At 38.6% G+C, this 25,444-nt stretch overlaps 1 protein-coding gene across 1 annotated transcript in view; it reads right to left on the reverse strand.

Annotated features, from left to right (window-relative positions):
* The window catches only part of ADCY2 (adenylate cyclase 2), a 296,886-nt gene that overhangs the window by 129,398 nt on the left and 142,044 nt on the right, over positions 1 to 25,444 (reverse strand). Inside the window, exon 4 of the mRNA XM_087815353.1 lies at positions 10,274 to 10,423. Within this exon, the coding sequence (XP_087671479.1) occupies positions 10,274 to 10,423 (150 nt within the window). The remainder of the gene's footprint in view (positions 1 to 10,273; positions 10,424 to 25,444) is intronic.

The following is a 25,444-nucleotide window of genomic DNA, read 5'->3' on the forward strand; positions in this document are numbered from 1 at the left end:
TCTTATAGATCATTTATGTTTTTCTAAAACTTAGCCAAATGATGGTGGACAGGGAAGAGATGGCACAAATGGGCCAAATGCTGAGCAACACACTAGATGATTTAGTGCCTTCATTCTCAGAACACCTTTACCTTCAAAGAGTTGTTATTTCTTTAATTCTTAAGATGTGTCAAAAGCATTGCAAATTTCCAAAATTTGTGGCTACTTTTTTCCTGTAATATTTAGGGCATTTCTTTTTTTATTTAATGTATTTTATTGTTGAGAACATCACAGATATCCCCCATTTAGGGCATTTCTGAGTGTTCAAACTCTAGATGGATCTCAGTGCAAAGCCATCCATTTTACAACTCATGGAAACTAGGAGCCTGTGAGGTTCTATCTCCAACACAATTTCCACCTAGTGGGGAAATTGCGAGCACTGCACGCTTGCTATGTCAGGCTGCTCCAGACTCTGTCATACACACTTCATCCCCAGAACAATCCTATGGGCAGGCACTACCACTGCTTACAAGTTACAGACCATGAAACTGAGGCAAAGAGAAGTTAAAAGACCAACCGATCAACAGAAACAGAAAACAACACCTGTCCAGGGTCAGTCACATGACCTGGCAGAGCTCCTTGTGTTATGGATTGAAAGGCACACCCATACATTCCAAAGGACAGAGGGGTCTGCTGAATGAGGGAATTCTGGTTAGAATAAAGGCCCTCACCCTTCCCGAGGGCACCAAACTTTCCTAGAGCAACTTTTTACAGGGGAAAAGCTCCAGACTGAATGTATCTGGAGGATGAAGTGAAGACGGATTGTCCCAAGAGCAAATTATTCCCAAATAAAACTTACGCTTGGGTCTTGCCTGCAGGAAGTGGAGTGAAATTGCCCATCAGCACACACTTCTGCTGTACCTCAGTAATTCCCTGCCCTATGTATTTATGGCAATAGCACCACCGTATGAGACATTTCTATGCAATGTGGTATTTATGATGTTTCTAAAGAACTCAGTCCCCTTAGATGAAAAATGTTATGTAAATGCAAATACCAATAACACTGAAATGTAGAATGTGCTTCAGAGGATTCTGACTTTCATAGCGTATGTGTAATAAGCACTATTTACCTGGTCCTTAAGCTGAGATTTTATTATACATGATGGAAAAAAAAAAATACTGAAGACTCAGTGTACCAAACCGCATAATCCAAGATAGCTTGTCCTTATGTAAGCAATGTCTTTTTCCCTCTGCAATGAATTCTGAATTGCCACTAAGAAACAGTTTTTCAAACTTAAAACAGGGTCAATTTTGATAAATACAAAAAAACCTAATACTCCCTTTTATGTTTGAAATTAATGTAGTCACCATGGCTAAAAGCAATGGGTAGATCATTCCTCTTGTTGTTGTTGCTCTAGGAGTAACTGGTTCCTCTAGACAAGAGAGCCATCAATTCAGTAACTTCCAAGTTGAACTGACGTGACTTTTAAAATATCAGACTTTTGTTCTTCTTTCTGTTTTAATGAACAGTGCCATTTTTATATTATACAACAATTATTGACTCTTAACTCTCAAGTTTTACCAGTTTCATGGCTCACAAAGTTTCTTTAATCCTCCAACTTTTTCTCTTTTTGGTTTGAATTCATTTTTGTGTGTTTTACTGGGGGGGAAAACACACCAATTTCCATGTCATAAAACGTGTGTGGGTTGAACTTTGAGTCCATGCATGTCTGAAAGTCTTTACTTGAACCTCATTTATGAATAACAGTTTGACTTGGTGCACAAATCAAAGTACAAAATACATTTTTAGGATACTTTTAAGATTTTGTTCTACTGCTTTTAACATCTGGTGTTGTTTATGAGAAATGTCAATCTGACTTTTGTCCCACAGCAGTTTAATCTAGTTTCTTTTTTCTTTCTTTCGAGAAGCTTTCAGGATTTCTCTCTTTATCCTTAATACTGAAATGTTAGCATGAGAATGAGTCCAATATGGATATCTGGAGTGCCTGTTGAATAAATGAAGATTCAGGCCATATCTTGAGTGTCTTATCATTTCCTCATTTTTTTTTTTCACTATAAAGAAATGTCTCTAAATAATGACTTAAAAGACAATAGGGATGAAGATATTGCTAAGAAGAAGGTAACACATGTAATTAGGAATTTGTTTACTGGTATTGTGGTGATTCAGAAGAGGCATCTTCCTTCCCAAAACTCTTACACACACTGGACACTCTTTCACTGGGATGTCCTTGAATCCTCCCAGTTTTCAACATTTCCTTCTTCATAATCTGTTGGCTGAAAAAGTATCCCCTAGCTTTCAGGGGCTGCACCAACTCTTCTTTTCTTAGGGCTTTAAGTTGCAGATGCTGGCTTTGCTTTTATTTTCACTCTTAAACTTCCCAGTGAAGCCAGTACCTCATCAGGCGAGCCTCAGCCATCCTTCTGCCCTAATATAAAGTGTCAGCCACTTTCTGTGGACTCTCTTTAGACCATTTTGAATTCAGAATGCAGATTATATACATATCTGTTAGATACAATACATATACAGACATACATAATATATATAATATATATGTGATATATAATATGTAGAACATTATAGTAAATATATATTTATAAATAAATAAACAAATATATATATATATTTAGCAAGCACATATGTGTTTATATAGTGAGCACACACATATCTTTAGCAGGCATATATATAGGAATAATAGAAATATATGAATATATATATATTTTTTAACATGCTCCTTGAATAATAAAAAAGTGTATAAGATACCCACAACTCTACTGAGGTAAATAATATCATTACTCCATTGCTATGAACTAAATGTCTGTGTCTGCCCCCCAAATTTGAGTGTTGAAATCCTAACCTGCTATGTGTTAGTATGAAGAGATCTTTGAGAAGTGATTAGATCTTGAGGGCTCGACCCTCATGAATGGGGCTATTCTTAGAAAAGAGACCCTACAGAGTTCCCTCACCCCTTCTTCCATGTGAAAACACAGAGAGAATTCAGCCATCTGCAACCTGGAAGAGGGCTCTCACCAGAACTTGATCACGCTGTCACCCTGATCCTGGATTTCCAGTCTCCAGAACTCTGAGCAATAAATATCTCCTATTTACAAACCATTCGGCTCATGGTATTTTGTTATATCAACCTAAATGGATAACACTTGCATTTTACAGATGAAGAAACTGAGGACCAGAAAGGACTCAAAACCAAACACTGAGGAACCAGGGCCATGCTCATAACAATTATGTGATACAGCCTCTCAGCAAACAATTCAAAGAACCCCTGTTGAAGGCACTGCATTATAAATCAAGCCGGGGTGTTTACAAGCCTAGCTCTGCCCTGATACTAACCTTGGGGAGATTAATATGACACTATTGTATGGCATGAATTCAATGAGGACAGGGTACAGTGAAATCCTAAAGCCATGACAGTAAGAATGGCAAATAAAAGCTACACCACAGAGCAATTCATTTTATGGGGGAAATAAAGGAGAAAGTGCAGACAAAGAGGGGAGATTCAGAGTTGGGATGAGGGAGAGGTGATGGAGCCACTAACAGAAATAGAGAGGGTGACAGACGAGTGTAGTCTGAGGCCCAATGGGGTTTGAACACTGGTGAGTGTGTGATGTTAATGAAAAGTAAGTCTAGAACTCCAGAAAAAGGTGGAGGGCAGACTTAGTACACTGAGAGCAAATACCCCAGACAAGACTCTTGGAAATGTGTGATGAGCTGAAAGTGGACCAACGCAGGAATGGAGAAAAGGTGCCTCTCTGCAGAGCCCCGAGGAACATGCGTGGTGTGGAGAGGAACAGAAAGCATCTATGAAGAATGTGGAAGGAAAAACTGCCGGAGACCCAGAATAGTTCCAGATGATGAGAACCAAGGGAGAAGGTTTGGTTTTTCTGTCCAGGAATATTTCCCCCCCAAGTAGACAAAAATGTGGGCAAAAACATCAATACTGAAGAAATCCAGGATGGAAATGCTTTTAAATTTAGCAAATTGAACGGAGAATTTTGATGGAGTTGAATAGTGAAGTTACGAAGCGAGAAGGAAAGAGAAACAGAGTTGCAGCCACTTCTTCAAGAAATTTAGTGGTGAGTGGAACAAAGCAAAAATAAAGACACTCATTGTGAGATATCTAAGAGAAGATAACTTTTTTCTTAGTTTATTGATTTTACAATAAGATAAACTGAATTGTTTATTAGCAAGGAAGGACATAGATATGCATTACTGTGACCATTTAGATAAATAATAATTATAAAGTTAAAATGCGGTGGATATTCTAAAGTGCTTACAAGATATGTTAGAAATAGAATAGAGGCCTTACAAATCATACTTAAAATAAAAAGGAAATACAAACTAGAATGACATCGCTATGAAAAATGAAGAAACAACACTATGTATCAGGAATCAGAATAAGAAATACTAGATATAGAATAATGATTATGACTACAATGCAAATTTTCTAGATTTATCTCTGTAAAAACCAAAGTATAGGGTTAAAGAAATAGTTAAAGAACAAACAGGCATACCCAATGGGCACCGACAATAATTTGGTAAAAGCCAAGGAAGGGGTTGGCAGGGGAGGGTGGAGGTGGGCAAAAGGGGGGTGGGGTAAAGGGGACTCCTGCAATAATGTCAACATTAAAATTTTTTAATAAAAAGTAAATTAAAATAAATAAATTTTTAAAAAGAAAATCAAAGTGGAATGGCTGAAGAAAAAAAGAATGTTTAAAGAAATGAGAAAAAAATCATCAAAATATTTTTGAAAAGATGTGACTATTTAATATTTAACATGCATTTAAACAAAACAATGGACATTTCTAAAAGCACAGGTACCAACAAAACTGCCCAATAGAATAACATCTCTCAGTGCAGCTTTGGAAGCTTTTCATACCAGACAATGTGAAAAATTAAAGGTATAAAAATATAAAATGTAGTTTGCATGTGATTACTGCACATGGGTTCAAAATGACAGCATAATTAGAGTGAACAGAGAATTGTCTGAGTGTCTGGAAACAAGATAAGCATATATCCCAACAGTATCCCTGCATTTATAACATTATGTATTTATGATTAGGTAAAAGTCATGTTGAAAAGAAGATAACCTCTTCATAAGAGCACAAAAACCTATCAAGATTTCAGGATAAACACATTAAAACTGTGTGAGGCCTTTGCAGAGAAAATCTTAAAACTTTTGTTGATTGATTTAATGGTATATGCTCAGAAATAAAGGAATCCAACATTTCTGACTGCAATGGCTAGAGGAATATATTTACGAACCCGAAAAAAAAAATAACCCCACAGTCTTATGTAAAAAACATAAACTGACAAAAATGTTTAAATCTAATTCTAATAAAAAATATATAAAAAGAAGAGTGGTAGTAATCTTGTAAGATACAAAAAGTACTGCAAAATACAGCAATTACAATCACCAATTTACTGGGACAAAATCATGGTAAAATAGATTTGACCTAAAAAGTTATATAATAAAGGAAACATTATTCTATAATAGAACACAGGAAGATAGCTCATGGAGCAGAAAAAACACATATCCGCATCATATGCTGTGATCTTGTCAGCAAGAAAAAACAGCAAGTGTGTATCTTACACTGTTTTCCTTTAAGCTTGAGATGCTGGAAAATCTCTGTGTCTCTTATCTGCTTTATTTCTGCAAATCTAATCTCAGCAGAATGAGATTCATAGAACTCGGGGATCACAGGGCAGGTGTAATGGACAGTTTGGATCCCTCGTAACACACAAACCCTTTAACCACTTCCCTGACAGCTGCTGAACCTCCCACTCGAGCTCTTGCAAAGGGCTCTGAGCCTCAGAGAAGCACGTGGGCTCCCTACCTTCCAGGAGCCCAAGCACTCCCCTGGGAGAGGGCATGTGACAGGAACATCAGACCTGTGTCCTGCCTTGCAGGGCCTAAGTGACACCGGAGACAAACATGGTAGCAGATGATTTTCAAATTTCTCATCTCCCTACTGACAAGGTGTCCCTGTAAAGAAAAGCTAAATAGGGAGCAAATACAGAACTTCCTCTGAGGTCACAGAAAAGCAGGTTCTCCAAATCCCTCTCCGCTGGAGGACTGTATTTGCTATTATTTCTTTCGATTCAGAAGGCAATCCAGCCCACGGCTCTGCTTGACCAATAAAAAAGGACAGTAGGAGAAGGAGTGATTAAACTCATCTTTCTCTATAGAAAAGGCCCACAAAATTCCACAAAGTTGGTATCTTTTCATTTTTTGCACAATAATATTCTTGATTTGGCCTCTCTAATCTTCATTCTCATATTATGAATTTCCCAATTAAATAAAAATAAAATCATGATGTCATTAAAGGCAGAAAACAGTAGTTATAAGTGCTGATTTACAGTGGAAATGGTAGGAACATTTTTCATGAAAGCATATAAAAAGCAAAATTTATTTAAAGTTAAGTTTTAAATAATTTAAGTTTTAAATTATTCATCAGCAAGCAACTTTGAGAGATCCATCAGTTCTTTCTCATATGGAAGTTGTCACATTTTTTGTTCATTTACATCAACTGACAAAGTACATTGCTCTCTAATGAAAGGATTTCCCTCTAGTGTCCAATAAAACATTCAAAATCCCACTTGTAACTTTTCAGAGAGCTGACTCATTTGAAAGTTTTATGTCTTCAGAGCCCAAGTTTTGAGTGTTTCTGGATCTATCTGCCCCCTTTTAAAGAGTAGAATCTGTTGTTGACATTTGTCTCTGTGTTCTGACCCACTCTTTGGAACATATACTCCTAAATACCCTCCCTAAACATTTTTTTCCCTCAACTTGTTAACAAAATTCACCAGCAAATATCTGAAAGAGTAATTATGTTAAGTACTATACTCATCAATGTCAAAATCTAGCACTGCTTTAAAGATCCATTATCCTGCAGACTGTCATCACAACTGTACCCTTGAGCCAAGTGTTCTAATAAAGGCTGGCTTAAATGTATGTTCTTAGCAGATCTGGAGCAAGTTAACAGGCTGGGTGATTTCAAGCTTGTAATTTATCTTTGACGTAAAAATTGTGTCATTCATAATGCACACAAAATTGATATTGATCACTTCCATGATGTGCCTAAAATAACCCAAGTTCATAAAAATACTTCAGTCAAAATTACGCTAGAAACTTCTGGGGAGAGGACTATAGGCCTGGGAGACTAGGGAGTGCACATTTTTGCTATTTATCTGTGTTTTATTCTTTGAAGGCTTAACATGACCAGTGTTACTTTAGTGAATGACGATGTAAGTAAGCCTCTTAATGAGAAGACACATCTGATAGTATCTGAGTTAGTTCAGAGCAATCACAAGGTACAGAGTGTTCAGAAATTACATTTAACCTGCAGAGAAGTCAGGAGAGACAGGGGAGAGATTTATGAATAGTGCATCGTGAGCTGTGAGTATACTCAGGAGTCCAGGGATTGCTATAAACCATGAAGAATCCAAAGTGCCAAAGGATATAGTTATAGGATGATTGATGAGTACATATATAATTAATAGTTGCATTGAGAAGATTGAACATAGAGAGAGAAAGAGAGAGAAAGCAAGTGCAGATTATATTTAGGTGTTTTGTCAGCTGGTGTTTAAGAGCACGTCTCCTTGCCTACTGCATGCAAGGAACGGTACTAGGTTCTAAGAATACAACGAAAATTAATAAATTAATAAATGGCCCTTTCCACCAAACATTCACAGTCTAGCTTCAGCATGACAGGAATGGGGCCCAGGCAGGCCTGCTAGAGGGATGATGTCCCTGGAAAATGGACCCCTGAGTCACTTAGTGTGGCAGCGAGCTCGCAGGCAGCTACCAAGAGGCCTGCTACATTTTGACTCCTAGTGACCCACTGACAGGAAGGGCCACTGGGAGGAGCTGGGCTAAGACAACGGCCAGGCACCATCACATGGCACCCTGCCTCATGCTACGTGTGTTTGTTTCACGCAAATGTACTTTTCTTTCTCTAATCATTTGATCTATATTATGTTAAAATGGGCGGTATTAATTTTATCCAAAGCAGGGTTGAAACAAATTGTTTTGTTCAGAATACACCCCGCCCTAAGCACTTTTTAAAGGTATTGCTATTTACCATGTGACTGTAGATGAAGTAAAGGTGGCATGTGGTGAAGGGTGGGCAGGAAGTGACATGCAGAACCCTTGGGCATCAATTTGGTTTGTGAGATGCTTAATTTGGTCTGTGGAGGCACCAGTCCTCATGGTCTCCGGGACTGCTCCTGTGTATAAAGGACACAGATTGCCACTGGCTGATTTTTATTTGTCTCCTTATAGCTATCAGGTCATATGTTATGGATTTTATTAATGAAGAGAATTTTTCATTCCCACTTATTTACATGTTAGTCCAAAAATGTACAAGCATTCATTCTAATTCTAGGAACATATTTCCTGTTGCCCTAACAAGAAAAGTGCTCCAGTCTAGGCACCAGACCCTGGGAGTTGACTCCCAATATTGATGATAAAATACATTTGTTGTATAAAATTATATATTATTAAACAGCTTTAATGTAAGGCTTACTTTTCTGCAGAGTTCCCTTTTCATATTTCATTTTAAAAGGGATCACTGGCTACTTTTTTAAAAATTAGTAAAAGCTCTTACAATACCTTCCCTGATGGTCCCATAAAGTCTCTAGCACAAAGGATGTCACACTGGTCCAGTTCCTGAGTTATGTAAGGTCAAAGTGTGGCCTGTCTAACTACTTGGATGCCACAGATCAATGTGACAAGGGTGACACCTGGTTCTGGCTACTCAAAGTCTCTTCAGGGAAGAATGCAGTGCAGATGAGGTCAGTAGCTTGACTTACTGTATTTGCCAAAGCTGGTACTATAAATATTAGGTTATTTAATCTGTCTGCTTGGAATTTCAGTTCTCCCTAACCTTGGTGCTATTTTGAAGTAGATTCTGGAGGTGATGGAAAAGAAAGTGAAATATATCTGTCAGAACCAACCTGATCCAGTAACTACCATTTGAGAAATAAAACCATCAAAGGTATGTCTATCTCTTAATGTTGAGTCCAGAGTCTGATATACATAGAGACCAAAGAATTTAATATCAATCTGAATACTTTTTCTATAAATATTGTAACACAAAAAGCTTAAAAGTAAACAAACCATGAGATTTGCAAATAATACCAGTGAGAAAGCAATGTTTACGGCCATATCCCAGTGCCTAGAATCACACCAAACACAATGTGCTCAATCAATACTTGTTGATTGAATGAACTGAACTCTGTTTTCAAAAAGGAGCTTGATTACTAGTCATCAGTCCATACACAAATTAAAGTCCAGCATCAAAATTTGAGGATATTTTTGTTCCTACCACCATAATACATTTTGATGAAATTGTTTAAAACCTACTAACTCAATACAATTTAACAAATAATAATGAAGTACCTTCTATGTGCCAAATACAGCTAACAGCAGAAGTATGGTGATGGATGCTCTCAGAGAGGTGAGTGTGGTGTTCACACAGAGTCATGCAAATCATTACCTTTAGAGAGGGGAACTGGTTCCTGGTGACAAATACACAAACTCAAGAAAAACAAAACTATTCACACAAATATCCCACCATCACCTGAAGTCAAGCATGTCAACTACAGGTCCCCTTGTATTTGGATGGTTGCCCCACCAAGCACGCCTGTCTTACCTGCTCTCCACCATCCTAGATGACACTAAATGACTTTGCCTCCCACATGTCTGACTTGTCTCTGTTTCTTTTTTATTCAATACTTTGTCATAACCCTGATGAATATTTCTATGTAGCACCCCCAGCAACACTTTAGGAAAGCCTCTGACACTACAACTGGTTCCCTATTAGGCCCTCCCTCCCAACCCCAATGACCTCCCTAAAGAAGAAATTAGATAGTTTCATCCCACAGTAGAGAAAGAAGGAAGCTCAGATTGCAGCTGGGGCAGACTTGCCACAAATACTATCAGAGAAATGGGCTTTCACTAAAAGTCAGTGTCTTAACAAAGCACTGTTATTGTTATTATTTGAAGTTCCCCAGCCTTGTGTTAATAGTGGTTGATGTGACTGTCATATCTACATGTGGGTGATCCTAGGATCCCAGGACCATCTCTGCTCTTTGTTTTACAACTCTGCCCAGTGCCCAGCCAGGCTGGGCAAGGGGCTGCTCCGGGTTCTTTGTAATGCCTGTATATGAATGAATTGCATACTTGATATTTTAACAGTAACAATGTCATTTTCATAACATCTAAAAACATGGATGTGAGATTGAAATGCATTTTACCTGCTGACGTTTTTCAAACTCCAGCTTGATCCGGGACTTGATGCAATTGCACGTGTCCTGATATGTTTGCTGCAGAGCAAGTTCCATGAGGTGCTTGTGGTATGCTCCTGCCAGGTTCCCGCAGATGAAGATGATCACGTTGGCCAGGATCTGAAGGCACAGAAAAAGCCACTCAATAGGGGAAGTGTGTCTAACTCTTGAATGTAGCAATAATAAAATGCACATTAGCAATAGTCTGCAGAAAGTTAATTTCATTTCTGTGTCCAAAGGAACATTTTTATTTACTTAGCAGAAACAGCTATTGCCTTTAGGGATTCTATCCCCTTCTTGGATCCATGCCCTTTGATAGATGACTTGGCTATACCTCCCTTATCTGTGGGCTCAAACATGTGATTTGCTAATGCTAAAGTAATGTGGGTCAGAGTAACCAAGTGCCAGAGCCAGCTCAGGCTAGAAGGCCTGGTGTGTTCTGAGTGGCTCTTTTGTGCTTTATCAGGAAAACAACATGACCTGGCTAACTCAGTGGTCCCAGGAAGTTAAGTGATTCATGGAGCAAAGCCACCCCAGACAACCCACAGTGTACTATTATGTGCCACTTTGATTTCCTGGTTGTTACACAGTATTATTGTGATATTAGGTGACTAATACATGCTACTCTCACACCAAAATTTTTTTGCTGAGTGTGGATAAGTGTTATTTCCCCATTATCTTTTGTTTATGTAGGAATATGGTAGCCTTTGAAAACAAAACTTGTTACTTTCTTGATGATGAAAATAATTCATGTTCACAAAAATCAGGGGATAAAACAGAACAATATACAGAGATACTAAATATACAGAACATCTAAAAAGAACCTATAACTGCCATGCACAGGAAGAACACTGTCCATTTGGCATGTTTAGTCACTCCAAACCCTTTCTGAGTCTCACACCCAGTGCTATGCCTTTTCCAAGACCTCTTGTTCATAAGGAACTCAATTCATTCTGAACGGAGTGTTCTGCTTTGCCTTTTTAGCCTAACATTTAATCAGATTTTCTCATCATAAAATTCTATGAAAATAGGCCTTTGAATGCTTATATAATATTCAGTTCTATGACTATATCATAATTTAGTATGTCCGTACTATTCCATACTTAACATTATTAATATTCATTAAATTTGCATAATGGTGCAGTAATCAACCTTTTGTATAAAGCTTTGGCTTCATAGTTAATCATTTCCATAGGCTCAATTAGTAAAATACACTGAGTAGAAAGCCATGAATATTTTGAAGTTCTTAATAATATTGCAAAGTTGCTTTGAGGAAATGGTCCATTTACATTCTCGCCAACAGTGTACAGCAGTGGTCTTTTCAGTGTGCACTCTCATTTAGCGCACTTTTACACAGTGGTGATAATATATGAAAGTGCGGATTGCTGACTTCTGCTCTTCTGTGATCAGGGCTAGACCTCCAGGGTCTGGCAGTGGATACATGGTCCTGTCTGGATAATTCCTCATTCCCCTCCTCCACATGACCTTGCTTCTCACCAAACAGGCTGGCAGTGGCTTCAACAACAAAGGCAGGGCATTAGTTTCCAAAAGTTTTACACTCTTCTCTGAGAGCCTCGCACAAACAGATCAGCATGGTAAGCATGAGCAGTAATGGCTCAAACCTTAGTGGAGGAATTTTTATTCCTAATCCATCAAGGTTCCCTATGATGGGACTTCCCAGAAAACCACACTGTCTGTCCTCTGCACAGTGTAGTTGCTTCTCCCAGTGAGAGCAGGATGAATTTATCTGATTGAGGAGGCTGGGAGAAGGATCTGGGGACCATGAAGTTCACCACTATGTGATGTGTGCATGTGATATGCATGGGTGACACATGCATGTGACCTGTGTGGGAGGCATGTGATGTGCTTTTGATCTGTGTGCAAATGTGTGCACCTGCCCAGAGGGAAGGAGCAGTCTTCAGTGTTACTTCCAGACATTCCTTCCCACAGCCATGCTGTCACACATCACCTCTGCAAATGTCAATCGCATAAGCACATGGAAAATCCTGGTGAACTTCCTGGCTTCCTGGCTGAGGACGTGTCCTCCTCTAGCTGATGGGAGTGAATGTGAATGCCTTGCCCAGGGGCACACTGTTAATCAAGCTCTGTCATACGTGGCTTCTACAGAATGACCATCTACTTTGCTAAAGATTCTTCAAACCTTGTCATGGCTGGATTTGCTTGGAAGATCAGTGCACAAAGAATGCAGGCAATGAGAAGCCACACAAACCAGACAGCTCAGAATTAGAAAATACCATCTCTTTCCTTAGTAGGTGCAGCTGAACTAATAATAAAAATAACATTATCTAGGCGAGCTTTCCCTTTTTCTCCTTAAAAAATGCCTTCAAAGCAAAAATGTAAACATTTTAGGAAGATAATTCCTCCAAAATAAGAACCAAATGCAAGTGGCAGAATGGAAGGAAACCATCACCTGCCCCGGGCCTCCTGCAATGGGGAGTATGAATGGGCCATGTCCTGGGACTTAAGGAAAAGCCTTCCTTTGGCCATTTGTTCTGGATTCTGCATTGCACGAAATTCAATAGTTCCTGGCTATAGATAATTGGAAAGAATGCATTTACCGATCTTTATTTGGATATGCAAATGAAATGCTTAAGAAACAATAAGAGTTTTAATGCCAAGTAAGTACTGTATTCCTTTTCTAATGAAAAAATTAATCAAGGTACAAGTATTTTTCTGATAGCTGGTTTCATCCTGAAATACTGTACTCTAAGGTTAATGGAATTGGCCCTGGTGTTTTGATAACTATACAAATTTACAAATATGACTGATAAAGCATTTTCTTTCAAAAGGTGTATTCATAGGATGTTTTTGTTTAAAACCTAGGGCACCAAGAAAGTGATGTGGTTAAGGTTTTCTTTTCAAATATAATTTCAAAGCATTTTATTTTCTAGAGACTGATAAGGAGAGCACACAATAAAAAATTCTATTTCCACAATGTTGGATTTGTTTTATTACATCATACTATCCTTATGTCTTCTTTTAACTTATTGCTTCATTTAGCTCCTCTCACATCTGTGAGAAAACAGAAGAGGAAACCTGGCCTCCAAAGTCTTCATTTTATATAAGTGTGGCATGTTTGTTAGTGATTCTCAGGAGACACATGGTTAATACATCCTGAGCTGGTGGGTGGGGAGGACAATTGTGATTTTGCTTCTTTCTCAGGGATCACCACTGCTCTTCTAAATATACCTTGTATCTTTTCATCCTTGCAGGAGTCCAGACAGTAAAAGAACCAGGAGGACAGACATATTTTATCGTTTCATTTAATAGGCAAAGAAACAAAGGTCTAAAATATTAAGATGCTCTCCCTCTTGGGAGCACTGGGTCTGGTCAGGTTCCTCCAGTGGGATCTGACCTCCTACTAGGGTGTGGAGAAGGTATTTCTGAAGAATTTCTAAAGAGATGTGTGTTATTTTGTGAGAAGCTAACATTATTTTTCTTGATAAAGCATTTGTATCTTATGCTATAAAGAGATTCCATCATTTAAAGTTATTTTAAGTGTCTGTGTCTTGGGAACCACCTGTCCATGGAGAATTTAACTGGTGATGCCCACGTCTGTGTATGTTCAGAGGAAAGTAACTCAAGGTCAAGCTGCTCTCAACCAGGTCATGTGACCAAGGGTGAATGATCTGAGAATTATTTCGCCTGGGAAGAGAACACTGAAGTGAGTGAATTCAATGACTTTGAACATTTGAGCAATTATCACCCGAGTTAGGTGACCACTCAGATCCCCAGAGATTCTGAGATATTACTATTACGGGTTTTAAGGAGTTCCATATTTCCACTTTTGAATTTATGTTAAGGCTGTGAACTATAATGTCCACAGAGATAGCAGGCAGCATACAGGCAAGTTGAGAGTAGGGTGGCTCCTGGTAATGATCAGAACACTGTCACTTAATGATGTGATTTCTCTATGAACTAACTGCACAGGGTTGGAGGGGAGGAGACAATATAGCATTTGAAACAGGTCATCAGTTTAAAACAAAGCAGATTATAAATATGCAAAACATCAATTATAAGTCAAAGGAATCTAAAAGCAAATACAAGGACTTGATGAAGAGAACTGAAAATGCATATTCAGCAAGCTCACTGCATCTCATAAGCATCAAATTTAGTTTAAATAAAACAATGCTCTTGTTTGGGGAAGAAAATGATCAGGTAGAATTTTCCTTAACTGAGCTCTCAAACATGGCTGCAGAGAACCTCAGTCCCATATTCTTAGCACTTCTCTCAACCCCCAAAGGATTAAATTTCCTATATTCCCTGGCCTCAAGATTTCTGCTTCTTGTTAGACATTTAGTGCAGACCGGAAACACTGTGCTATAGCTAATAGCATCCAACGATCCTTAGGTCATAAGTTAGAATCTTCTCCTAATTTGAAATCCACCCAAATGAGGAGTAGTGAAATCAGAAAGAAAGTGTTATGGACTGAACGTTTATGCCCCCACAAAATTCGTATGTTGAAGCCCTAACTTCCAGTGTAATGGTATCACAAGGTGAGGACTTGAGGAGATAATTAGGTTTAGAGGACATCATTAGGGCCTGGCCCCCATGATAAGATTAGGGTCCCCGTAAGGAAAGGCAGAGACCAGAGCTTTCTTTCTCTCTCTGAGCCATGTGAGGACGTAACAAAAAGAGGCCATCTGCAAGCCAGGGAGAGAGCACTCACTAGGAACTGAATCCACCTTGATCTTGGACTTCTAGACTTCAGAACTGTATGAAATAAATGTCTATTGTTTAAGCCACTCGGTCTGTGGTGTTCTTCTGTGGAAGACTGAACAGACTAGAAGGTTATAAAGAAAACTGAAAGAACAAGCACCTCAGGTGAAGACTGGAATTGAAAACTGGGAGTCAAATGCAATTTGTTTTCCTATAGAAATGGCCACTAGAAATATAAAGTATTGTTGGTTGTGGTTATTATTACTTTCATTCTTCTCTTTTATATTATAGCTGTTATTATCAACTCTTTCTGAAAAGCACATATCATGCTATTTTTCCAGCTATATTTGGGCTGAAGGACTAAAGAATCTTATACATAGATACGGTTCAAGTCCAGTATAATAGATACAACTGGAAGGGGGAAGTCTGAGAGCCATTTGCTCCTCTCAGAAGATGAAAAATTAAAAAAACACTCTAAGTTCTATGGTGAAATATCTTTAAAGAGCCATATCAAACCTTATAATTCTCAATGGGAGATTTCTTAAGCTTTCAAGATAAGTTAAAAAGAACTGTTATATCCATAAATCAATGAGGCCAGTCATTTCCTCTTTACCTTTGGCCAATTCTGCAGCCACCTCTCCAAAACAATGCCATCAACCTTTCTCTCCCCACTCCCTTCTGTTTCAACAAAGCTCTAAACCCAATTCCTAGTGCACTTGTGATTACAAAGTACTTTTGTTAGAGTTAGTTTTTGTCTGGACCCAGCACTGCCCCAAAGCGTGCTGACACAGTGACCTTTGGCTGATTACATCTGATATTTTTTTCAGTCAACAAATCAATGATTAACTGAAATTTAAATCTCTATTAATACCCAATAGAAGCCATTGTCTTGTTGATCTTTGTGGGTCCACATAATTGAATTAGGGTTAATCATCCCAAAGAATTTCACTTTGCTTATTTCAGTAGCCCATGGAACCAAGTGGTCCTGGATCATCCAAAAGGCTTATTTAAATACTGGTCTCTGTAGCTTCTCAAATCCTTTCTCCCACAGTGATGACATATACACAACAGGAGGTTATATTTTGAGTGTTGCATTTCCATGCTTTTCAAAAACTTTATGAACATGTAACTATATACTGATTATAACCTCAAAATTTCTACTCTTAAATCAACTTTCCTAAGGATTTGCACTAAACAATATACAAATTGCTAAATTCTGGTTGACTTAGAAGTGAAAAAAAGAAAAGAAATTTTAACACACTTTAGTTTAGACTTTTATTAATTTAGACAATTCATCTCTCTAATCTGAATCAATGAAATTTAGATCCATTTAAACACCTCACCATTGACCCAAAACACTTATTTAGAAGTTTAAAAGCCAACAGGTGTTCAGATGCAGTTAACAAACATGACCAAGGCCATCAGACACTCCAACCTGTGCACCTTAGTTTGAGATGAAATGATCACTTCACAGTGCACAAGTGAGATATTTCTCTAGTTAATATAGCAAATAACAGGAAGACATGCCTTTTATAGGCTCGGGGGGTACATTTGCATTGCTACCCCATTTGCAGCTTGCAATCTACACAATAGTACATAAAGTTGGAATTAAACGAACTAAGCACAATGTACCCTGCTGCTCATAGTAAGAGGACACCTGTGAAGGTAAATGAACCTAAATGTAGATAACAAATATAACATGAAAACAGAGGGACAAGTTTGTTGAGGGGTAGAGGAATAACACCTCGGGGACAGTATGGCCAATCTGGGGCATGAACTTAGACATGATATTAGTAAGTGCCTCAGAGATGCAATGGATTACAAAGTACCGGGACGACGGTGGACTCCACATACAGCAGGAGATAAATGAGTGCTGCGATGCACAAGATCTACTTTAAATTGGAATGTCCTTCTTAGACAGGGCAAAAATGCTACATAACATCACATGTGATTAAAAGAGAAATAACTTCTTGGATGCATAACTAAAGCCTTTTGTGAATAGGAAAACAGAAACACTTTCTATCACAGGCTAAACTTTCGATCTTTCATTAATGATACTAGTTAGGAGAGGGGATGCCTGGCAGCAGCTTCCCTTTTCATAGAATAAAAGGCTGACATGTACTTAAAAGGAGATTTTCCACAGAGTGTTCTCTTGGGGTACTTCCCCAACCTTCTTTCCTCTCCTGCTGTATATGATATGATTTAATGAATGTCTCATCTTGGTTCATGTTAAACCATCATAAGCCATATGTAGCATTTCTGCAAAAGAACTACGAGACCCAAATTTCTAGGAAATTCAAATTTTAACCTTTATTTTATAAATAATGTTTTTAAAATCCAATATCATGTCGTTAATAGATGAATTGTATGCCCTGCTCTCCTCCCCAATTCCATTCCAACCTGCAGACTGTTCTGTAAGAATGCAAAGACTAGTTCCTAAACCCACTAACATGAGACTCTGACTTCTGGTTAGTTTCAACAAGAGACTATACCTCAGTTTGGCCCCCATCACCAAGAAGCATCTCGTGTTCTCCCAAATGGCTACGACTGCAGCACCTTTTCCCAGTTGGGAACATTCAATGACCCTAATTAAAAGGAATGGGTTTTACTAAATATGTGTATTAATCAGCTTGGCCTGCCACAACAGAGTACTGAAGACTTGGCAGCTTAAACTATCAACATTTACATGCTTACAGTTCTGGAGGCTGGAAGTCCACAATCAAGGTGACGGCAGAGCTGGTTTCTCCCAAGGTCTCACTCTTGGTTTGCAGATGGTCTTTTACTTGTTGTGCCCTCACATGGTCTTTTTGCTATGTGAGCTTGTGTTCCCCTGGTGTCTCTTATGTGTTCTACTCTTTTTCTTGTAGAGACACCAATCAGCTTGAATTAGGGCCCATCCTAATGGCCTCATTTTAACTTAATCACATCTTCAAATGTCCTGTCTCCAAATATAGTCATATTCTGCAGTACTGGAGGTTGGATCTTCAACATATACATTATTTTTGGGGTGGGCACAATTCAGCCCATAACAACATGATATTGAGTTTTAAAGACAGATTATTTATGAATTACCAGAATTTAAGGATTAAAAACTACATTCCCTAGAAATTTGGGGCTGGTGATTTTTTGCAGAAATGCCACATACCAACCATGATGGCTTAATATGAACTAAGATGAGACATCACTAAATCACTTGATTCAATAAACCTTTACTAAGCATCCATTTATAATCAAGTACATTTTGTACCACCCCCAAAAGTCAATTCCATTGGAATGAATGCAACAAAATAAGCCAACAACAGAAGTCAATGAAGTAAGTGAACATGCGTAGGTGATGCAACTCAGGATTCTCTGGAGCTGGAGTGGTAAGACTTTAGTTGTAGCTGCGGGACTCTCGGGGTGATCACCATAAACATTCTATCATTAGGAATCCTTGTTAGCTAGCTGTCTTTATGAGAATAAGGATGTTTGTGGTTGAAAGTAGACAACTGATAAACTGAGCATACTTCTTGCAGCATTACTATAAAATTTTACTTGCAAAAAATGCAGAGGTTCCCAAATTTTCCTAGTTCATGATGCCCTTAGTGTCTCATTAAATTTTTCATAGCACTACAAGGCCAAAGGAAATACCTAAGAGTCCTGTTTATTAAGTAGTAAGGTCCAAACAACTTAAATACTCTGCCCTAACAACTCAGTAGTTGCTGAGGGAAAAAAGCTAACACATATATTAAAATGAAATACAATATTTTTAATTCATTCTTTAATAACTAGTGACGTACTATGGGCCCTCAGTAGCTATGTGCTTGTTGAGTACTGCATAACATCACAAACCTTAGATTCCGATTTGACACCACCATTGGCATTTCTTGTTCTTGTCTTAATTTCTACATGTACTGGTTTTTATCACAACTGTCAAAAACCCATCTTTACATCAAAAGGAATGCTGTGTCATCTAATGTTAAAACCATGAACTACCTTGAATTTGTGGTTTGCATCGTGCCTGGCAGATGTCAAGTGCCTCTGTGTTTCCCTTGAGAATTTAAAATATCATGAGGTACGCTGGGTGCCCTGGCACACAGTTTGGAAACCACATCACTAAAGAAGCACAGTTACAACAAAATAAATAAATGTATTAATTAATTAAACAGAAGAGAAAGTTCTTAAAATTATAATGGGCACACTACCTATTTTTACCTTTGTAAACTCTGAGAAGGTCTATTTAATCGGATCAAAAATATATGAGACTTGCTTGCAGCTTACACAGAGGTGTTTGTTTCTGCAAAACAAACCCAATCTGAAAGCACTACTGTGCTGTTTTTTAGAAGACACATCTTGGAGTAGCTATGGCTTTAACCTTCTGGGTTAAAGTCTTCTATGTGTCATTATCAATAGCAGGAGCTTCCTCTCCAAGCCCACTTCTCATCCTGGGAGACAAGAAGCAGCAATCTAACAAGCCCCATGAGTCCAGTTTCAGGAGAGGTCTCACCCCCCAAAAATGGTATTTACAAAGAGGTAAAAAGTCTCATGAAATGACAGTTTACAAAGGCTTCCAGATGGTGGGCTTCACACACAATTTTTCAGCTCATAAAGGAAATAGACATAGGTCCAGCCCTCATCCGGGGCTGTCATAATCACATTTTAAAACCCTCTGGTGATTCCAAGTCTAAATGTTATTTTGGCCATGAATTAACATGCCTCCTGATGGTGTGAAGAAGTAGTTTACCCCAGGAAGAAAATAAATCCATCAAGGCTGCTAGAATTCCGGACAACACATATAAGAAATTGAAAATATTCACTTCCATTTTCCAATGGACAGATTACATAATAAACCTGCCCACTAAAAACATTAAGAATAAAATTATTAGATAAGCAATCCAGAAGTACTAATTGTTAAGGACCATAACAAAGAGTGGAAATGCTAGTTGACAATTAATGAAGTTCTTCCTTTGTATCATATGTAAATCAGACATTAACCAATCAGAGCAATATTTACTACCTTGCAATGAATTTTAACTATTTGAGAACATTTTAATGTCTTTATGATTTAACAAATCCATATGGGATATGAAATTAAGTAGAAGCAGCAGAGAAGTTGGTTGAATGTGTAAAAGAGAAAGTCTGAGAAATGATCTTTACACTAGAAAGGAAAAGCAGGGGGGATACAGAGCTTCCCAAGGTCTGGGGTCCTGATGGTTGTGTTTCTCTGAGCAGAACAATTGAAATGCTGGGCTTGCTACAGGTAATAGTTTCACACCTCAAGGATTTCTACATGCAATCACTACACTGAAAGACGCTGATGGGGAAAAAATGTGCCAGGCATCAGAACCACATGGGAGAACTGGAATGGAGGAAACAGTTTGATTTTAGAATATGCATTTAGAAATTGCTTTTTATACCTGAAATTGACAACCAAATTCCACCAACTGCAAGAAGAACACTTGTTAACTTCCATGCATAAGAAAACCACAGACACCTGGACCATGACCTTGATTAATCAAATGTCACCAGGCAATAGGGATTCCAACTCCAGTTTGTTCCTGACAACTTCAATCTCATCAATCTCTCCCTTGTTATATCAGTTCCAGCAGCAAATAAGCCTGCTCCTAACCAAGCAGTGCCCTCCCTTAGCACATACACCTTTACTTCTTCTCTATTTCTCATTTTACTTTTATAGCCAAACCTCAAAGGTTGTCTACTTAAGCTCTTTCTACTTTTTTGACCCCCGACTATCTATAACTCCACTTCAAACTATGTAGCAATCTCTAGGTGCCAGCTCAGCTACTCTTATGAAGGTCACTGATCACCTTTAATTTTTCCAAACCCATCTTGCTGCCCTCATTACCATGACTCCTGAGCAACACCCTCAGCAGCAGCTGCTCACTTTCTCTGGCTGAGAATCTCAACCTCTCTTGGCAACCTAGGCTCCACTCTCCCAAGGATATGCCTAGATGACTCCACCTTCAGTGACTCAAAAGGTTTACTCTCCAGGCCTCTGTGTATGTTCCCTTCCCTTTACATCCCCGCTATTTCACCCACAGAGGGTCATCTGTACACCTGGCTTCCTCAACACCATCTAAACAGCACCAATCCTAAAAGTAGACCTTTATCCCAGATCCTCCTTCTGAGGTCCAGGCTCAGAGGAGCTGGCATCCCCACTTTAATATCTCACAGACTTACCCTACACTGAACTCTTTTTATGCTCCACCCCTATCTGCATATTCAACTTCACTTCATGCCCTTCCTCCAACTCCACTCATCCCCTTTGGGGTTCTATCTCTCCAAGCTCAAGGCCACTGCCCACCTGGCCCACCCAGCTGGTGCATCCCTCTAGTAGAGGTATATACTTTAGGCTTTTGAAAATTGATGCTTTAAACAATGCATTCTCAGTGGGGGGGCCATCTTACCCCCAAGAGGTCAAACATTAGTTCTTGGGGAAAGCAAAAACAAAACAAAACATACTAAATACATAAAACACAGATATGCATACATCACATAAATAAATATGCAATAAAATTTAAGGGGGGTGTCAATTATAGAAAAAAAATCTAAAAAGGCCCCTTAAGGGAGTAGCAATGGAGATAGGTGGAGAAACATTGCCTTAAACACCTAATGCCCATGCCACCTGTGCTGTCTCCATGCTCACAGGTGACCTCCAGATACGGTGGCTTTTTGCCTGAGACAAAGAAGATGAGAGGTAGTTTCATACAGCTATCTGGTCTACCTGATAGTCTGTTCCTCATGATAAATTAAGCAGTTAGCATTCTGGGTTTAAATATCTTTCTTCTTCACTTTTGTTAGAGCAAGTCAGCCTTTCAAGTCTGGTGGAGTTTGGATTACTAATAACATCACACTTCATAGCTTCCCTTCGGAGTAAACACTCCCAGGTGAACAGACACTACCTGTACGGACAGGCTTCCCCAGGAGACTGGCCTTCTGTCTGATTATATCATTCTTCAACTTAAGACCAATTTACTTATAACTCCACCAGCCACGGATTTAAACATACCCTTCATAACCTGTTAATCTTACCTATTTGGTAATGTACATAAATTACAATTCTGCACATGACCTTCACCATCTTTTACAACTATAATGAATCTAACGAAAACATCCTCATCAGATACAAATTTAAATTTTATGCACAAACTGTGATTTAGAGAACCAAAGACTTATCTTTTAAAAGCATGCTGTCAATTGTAGGTGCCATACAAGTACATCTGATTTATTTTTTAGCAATTGGATAGATAAAGCTTCGTCAAGGTCTTTTCCTCACAAGTGCTTGCTAGACTGTGGTTTTGAAACAGGCTGTGCATTACAATAACCTGGCACTTTAAAAAGAAATGTGCCCAGAGCCCGTTCCTGGAGAGTCAGTAGGTTATTATTATTTTTAACATAAATCTCATGTGAATATGTTGTGCACTACCATTGAACAAACTAACTCAGATAAAAAGTGGATGACTAAACTTCAATACTGCCAGAACAAAGAAATCATTCAGGTGGGGAAAAGGGCTGAGAATTTAATAACAGCTTGAATAATGGCCCATGCTAAGGAGGATGAGCTTCTCTGAAAGGAGGTGGGCTTTGCTATTCAAACTAACAATGTGAGGTGCGGTGCAATTCTTTAAACCAAAAGAAAGATAGCCTTCCACTCATTTAGGCAGGCTCTCCTCTCAAACTGAACAGGGGAGGGAGGTGAAGACTGTAGTAAGAGGACTAGAAATTTAACTTGGATAGAGCTGAGGCTGAGTGGGAAGGTATGGTAGGAGGAAAGAGACAGAATGAGATTAGTAAGAGATGAGCAAAGGCCAACTTCAGATACTTCCATCTAAACAAACAAAATTTCAGACAACTCGCAATAGCAGATGAACTAAGGCCAGAGATAGGGACTGAAGACCATGCACATAGGGTAACATCAATTCTAGGAAGGGCAGGTTCCCCTGTAACTTCTAAAGGAATATTTTTTAAATCCATAAGCAGAGTGATGGGGCTCTTACCTATAGTGTAAGCATACATTTGGTTTTGAAAGCAAATAGCAAACATTCAGTAGTTTCTAAGATAAATGGAAAACAGAAATCAGCAAATTAAAGCTAATTAATAAATGAGCATTCTGAAGTTATAACTCATTCTTTTGTTCCTTTCTGATAGCATTTGGATTAAAAAATCTGATAAAGTTTGGATTAATATTAACACATTGTTTGCGGGTAGTTTTCATCATGCACTCTACTACCAGTCAAAGTAAAACGTATAAATACGTTTCCCACCTACAATGCGTTAAGGGATCACATTTCAGAGCCTACAAGGTGGAACCTTCGCTTAAAATAAAATTTAAAAAGTTGCATTTAAAAGATCATTAACCAAATTTAGATTTAAATGTATTTCATAAGTAATATTAGATTATATAAATAATTAAATAAGGTACTGACTTTTATTAAATTTTACTTAATGATTAACTAATGCACAGAAAGTAATCTGCATAATTTTTTTCAGGTTTCTCTTTTCTTTTCACCCCCATATCACCACTGGATGCAGGACCACAGGAGGACACTGTAGCAGGGACTGTAGCAGAACCTATGGTAATAAAACACCTGGGGGCACCCTCATAAACACAGTGTGTTCCCTCTAAATACCTCTTCCTCCTGTTTAACAGGGGTTTCCAAATGACTGCCTTAGAGCTTTCAGGCAGTGTAAGTGGCCACAGCACCACATTCAAAACAGCACTCACCTGTATATTTAAAGGGAAAAAATCCTGCAGTCTGGTAATGTATGCACTTCGGAGTTTATTATTGCCAAGTTAATAGCTGCTCTTATCACTCTTGGCATCAGATGAAATGACAATATTAGATAGTGTCATGGGGACTTGTAGGATTCAGGACAGGACAGATTACATAAGTGCTTTAAGAGAGAGGCAAGTGCTGTTGACCAGCTAGTCAAGACCTTTCCCACTCCTTCTCCCCTGTTACCTCCCACTAGAAAGGATGGAAATTCACACATTTGCTTTTCCAAGTTTTTATGTATCTAGGAGTGAAAGCAGATGTGAATGAAATCGGCTTCAGAAGAGAAAGAATCCCCTTGTCAGCCTTAATTTCCTAATAAAAATGAGCAGATGCAATTCATATGAAACTTCCACTTTCTTACTCCTTTTACTTGCTCTGAATGTAGATGAAATGGCCGGGTCTTCAGCAGCCTCCACATGACTGTGAGAGAAAAGTCAATGGACTCCTGGAAACATCAGTCCTGATTTCATTAATCTGCTGGACCTACGTCAGTAGCCTACATTTGGATTTCTTTTTACTTGAGGCAAATGAATTCAAATTTGTTTAAGCCTCTGTAGTCTGGGTTTCTGTTTCTCGCAGCCAAATATAAGGCTGACTCATATGACTGGGGTATCCCAATGAGTCAGCAAACACAGCCTTCCCTACACTGTAGCATAAGCTTCTGTTACCTGTAGTTTTCTGAGTGTATTTGGTATATAGCAGATGAATTGAGGTTATACATAAAAGCTATGTATGGAATGTACCTTCACTAGGCCAGCAAAGCAATAAGAAAAAAAATCCAGACCAATCTGAGAAAAATTAACCTCTGTGTGGAGATAATAATGTCCAGAGAGATCTGAGTTGGGGAGGTGGAATGGGTAATGTGTGGGAGCAAAGTCTAGAAGGTAGGCCTTGAGCTAAGTATTAAAAAGTAGGAGTGAGGTTGCCCTGCGCATGCATGAAGGCCTGTAAATTGAGAAGAAGCAAATCCAGCCAAACTGGGAAGACATCCTGGAGTGTACCAGCTGGAGGGATTAAGAAAAAGTGCTAGGAACAGGGGACATGTTCTTTCCCTCAAGGAATTGACTATACAGTTATAAGAATACAATACACTCACAAAAGGAAAATGTCAGAGCAGATTTTGCTCAGGTACTATTTTCTGATGGTACTAGATTGAATGGTACTCCCATTTAAAAAAAAAAAAAAAAAAAAAAAAGGTATGTCTACTGGAATCTGTGAATGTGACTCTACTCAGAAAGAATTACACCTTTGCAGATGTAATTAAGTTAGGTATCAGAGATGAGATTATCCTGGATTAGGGTAAACCCTAAATCCAATGAAGTGTCCTTACAAGAAAAGACAGGTGGACTCATGTGGAGAGGGAGACAGAAATTGGAGTCATACAGCTACAGCCAAGGGCATCCGGGGCCACCAGAAGCTAGAGGAGGAAAGAGAGAAAGGATTCCTCCCACCCATAGCTTTTGGAGTGCTGAGGACACCTTGATTTTGGGCTCTAGCCTCCTGAGCTCTAAGAGAATAAATTAAGTCATCGAGTTAATAGAAAGGTGTTACAGCAGCCCTGAGAAACTGACACACTGGTATATAGCATCATTGCTTCTAAGGAGAGAGGAGAGGGTTTCAGAAAGGCAGGAAACCTAGACAAGGAAGGAAGGAAGAGAGGAGGAACCAGGAACAGAGCCAAGGGATG

This window comes from Miniopterus natalensis, chromosome 3 (genome assembly GCF_054644295.1).
Source record: "Miniopterus natalensis isolate mMinNat1 chromosome 3, mMinNat1.hap1, whole genome shotgun sequence".
NCBI lineage: Eukaryota > Metazoa > Chordata > Mammalia > Chiroptera > Miniopteridae > Miniopterus > Miniopterus natalensis.